Genomic DNA, 1430 nt, shown 5'->3' with positions numbered 1-1430 from the left:
TTGGATCGAGCGTCTGCGACACTCCACGTCAATCTAAAATTAATCATCAACAACTTCTAAAATAGGATTAATAACCTGAACATTAGAAATCCATAGAGGAGCGCCAAAATAACTGTTTGAACTGCTCGTGCATGAATTAGCATTTTATCTCTGCGATTTGCATTCACTGCGCGCCAATAGAGAACTCCAACTTGTCTGAACCTGATAAGAATTGAGAGCTGCTAGAATCTAGAAACTCATATGAGACCGTTGAAGATCCTTGACAATCAAAACAAACAACCCACCATCCAATCTTTCCTCTTGCTTTCCATTGAGTGTTAACCTTTGCTTCACTTTTCTGTTGAGGCTCTTCCACTGGAATCTCTTCAACAGGTTCCTGTAGAACCAAACTCTGACAAAATCAAAGTGAGAAACAGAAATCGGAGAGTTCTTACAATATCAGAAGGCATGGAAGCATCGGAAACGCCTTTTAGAAGAGATGCTGATTTAGTAATGAACTCCCGTCGTCCCTGACTCTCCCATTCTTCTAAAAATCGAGTTCCCCCTTTCTCCCATTTTTCTGACCACTCGATTATTTGATTGAGCTTTTTCTCTTTAGCGTCTGGAGCTTCTGGCATGCTTAGCGTCTGAAAACCAATCATTGGCATCCGTCTTGTTGATTAGCATCTGACCTTAATAATGTGATCAGCAGGATTTGTATATTGAGGGCAAGGAAATCCAAGGCGCTTGAACCATTCGGTTGCCCCAACGCGATCTCCAAAATAAACGAGACGCCCTTCAGAAAGAAGTAGAAGCTGAAAAAACAAAATTAACGATATGCAACAAGATCTTCATCTAACATCTTGAAATAACTCGAAAATCTTGGAACTTGGTTGATGAATTGTTGCAATTACTGTTCTGCCCGAAGCTGTCATACTCTTCAATACATTTACAACAGACTCCGCCATAAAGGAATCTAAACCTGTTGTTGGTTCATCAGCAAAGAGAATCGTCGGACTTGTTAAAACTTCTGAAGCAACGTTAAGACGCTTGCGTTCACCACCGGAGATTCCTCTGAAAATTCACTCGCTCGAATGCCTTGGATGTCCCAACTCACCCGACTCCACTCTCAGTTCCAATTGGGTTGAAACGACATTTCGCGAGGCTGAGTTGATTACAGACGGCCATTTCCCGATTGGCGCATTGTTCCTTGGTCTTCAGATCAGGAAGTCGAAGTCGAATTTGAGAAGCTAAATGCTCATGAACATTCAAGTGGTTCATGAAAAGATCCAATTGTTGAACGAAAGCCGTCCAATTTCCAACAAGATTCTCCGTCACTGGTGCACCTGCGTATTTGACGGATCCTTCAGATGGAATGATGCGCTGGGACAAAACTAACGGAAAGATATCAAACTTCACCAAACAACTCACCGTTCAGAAGCGTTGATTTT

At 42.1% G+C, this 1430-nt stretch overlaps 1 protein-coding gene across 1 annotated transcript; it reads right to left on the bottom strand.

The window, feature by feature from the left end:
* Window positions 1-659: 659 nt before the first annotated feature.
* Window positions 660-1167, bottom strand: LOC129618017 (protein white-like). The gene is made up of 3 exons (XM_055532953.1): window positions 1097-1167; window positions 840-1053; window positions 660-794 (listed from the first exon to the last, which is right to left on the bottom strand). Exons 1-3 carry the CDS (start codon window positions 1165-1167, stop codon window positions 660-662), a joined length of 420 nt encoding a protein of 139 aa, XP_055388928.1.
* Between the last annotated feature and the right edge of the window lie 263 nt (window positions 1168-1430).

This window comes from Condylostylus longicornis, unplaced genomic scaffold (assembly GCF_029603195.1).
Source record: "Condylostylus longicornis isolate FDR11 unplaced genomic scaffold, ASM2960319v2 ptg000713l, whole genome shotgun sequence".
NCBI classification, from domain to species: Eukaryota; Metazoa; Arthropoda; class Insecta; order Diptera; family Dolichopodidae; genus Condylostylus; species Condylostylus longicornis.
Note: the sequence above shows the minus strand (reverse complement) of the source record. Positions and strands in the feature narration are given on the sequence as shown.

Excerpts from the sequence above, each read along its gene's own strand:
- LOC129618017 (XM_055532953.1), bottom strand. The coding sequence starts at position 1,167 with ATGGCCGTCTGTAATCAACTCAGCCTCGCGAAATGTCGTTTCAACCCA. Across the intron at positions 1,054-1,096 it reads GGAACTGAGAGTGGAGTCGG|AGGAATCTCCGGTGGTGAAC; the intron begins GTGAGTTGGGAC and ends GTGAATTTTCAG. Across the intron at positions 795-839 it reads TTTTCGAGTTATTTCAAGAT|CTTCTACTTCTTTCTGAAGG; the intron begins GTTAGATGAAGA and ends TTGTTTTTTCAG.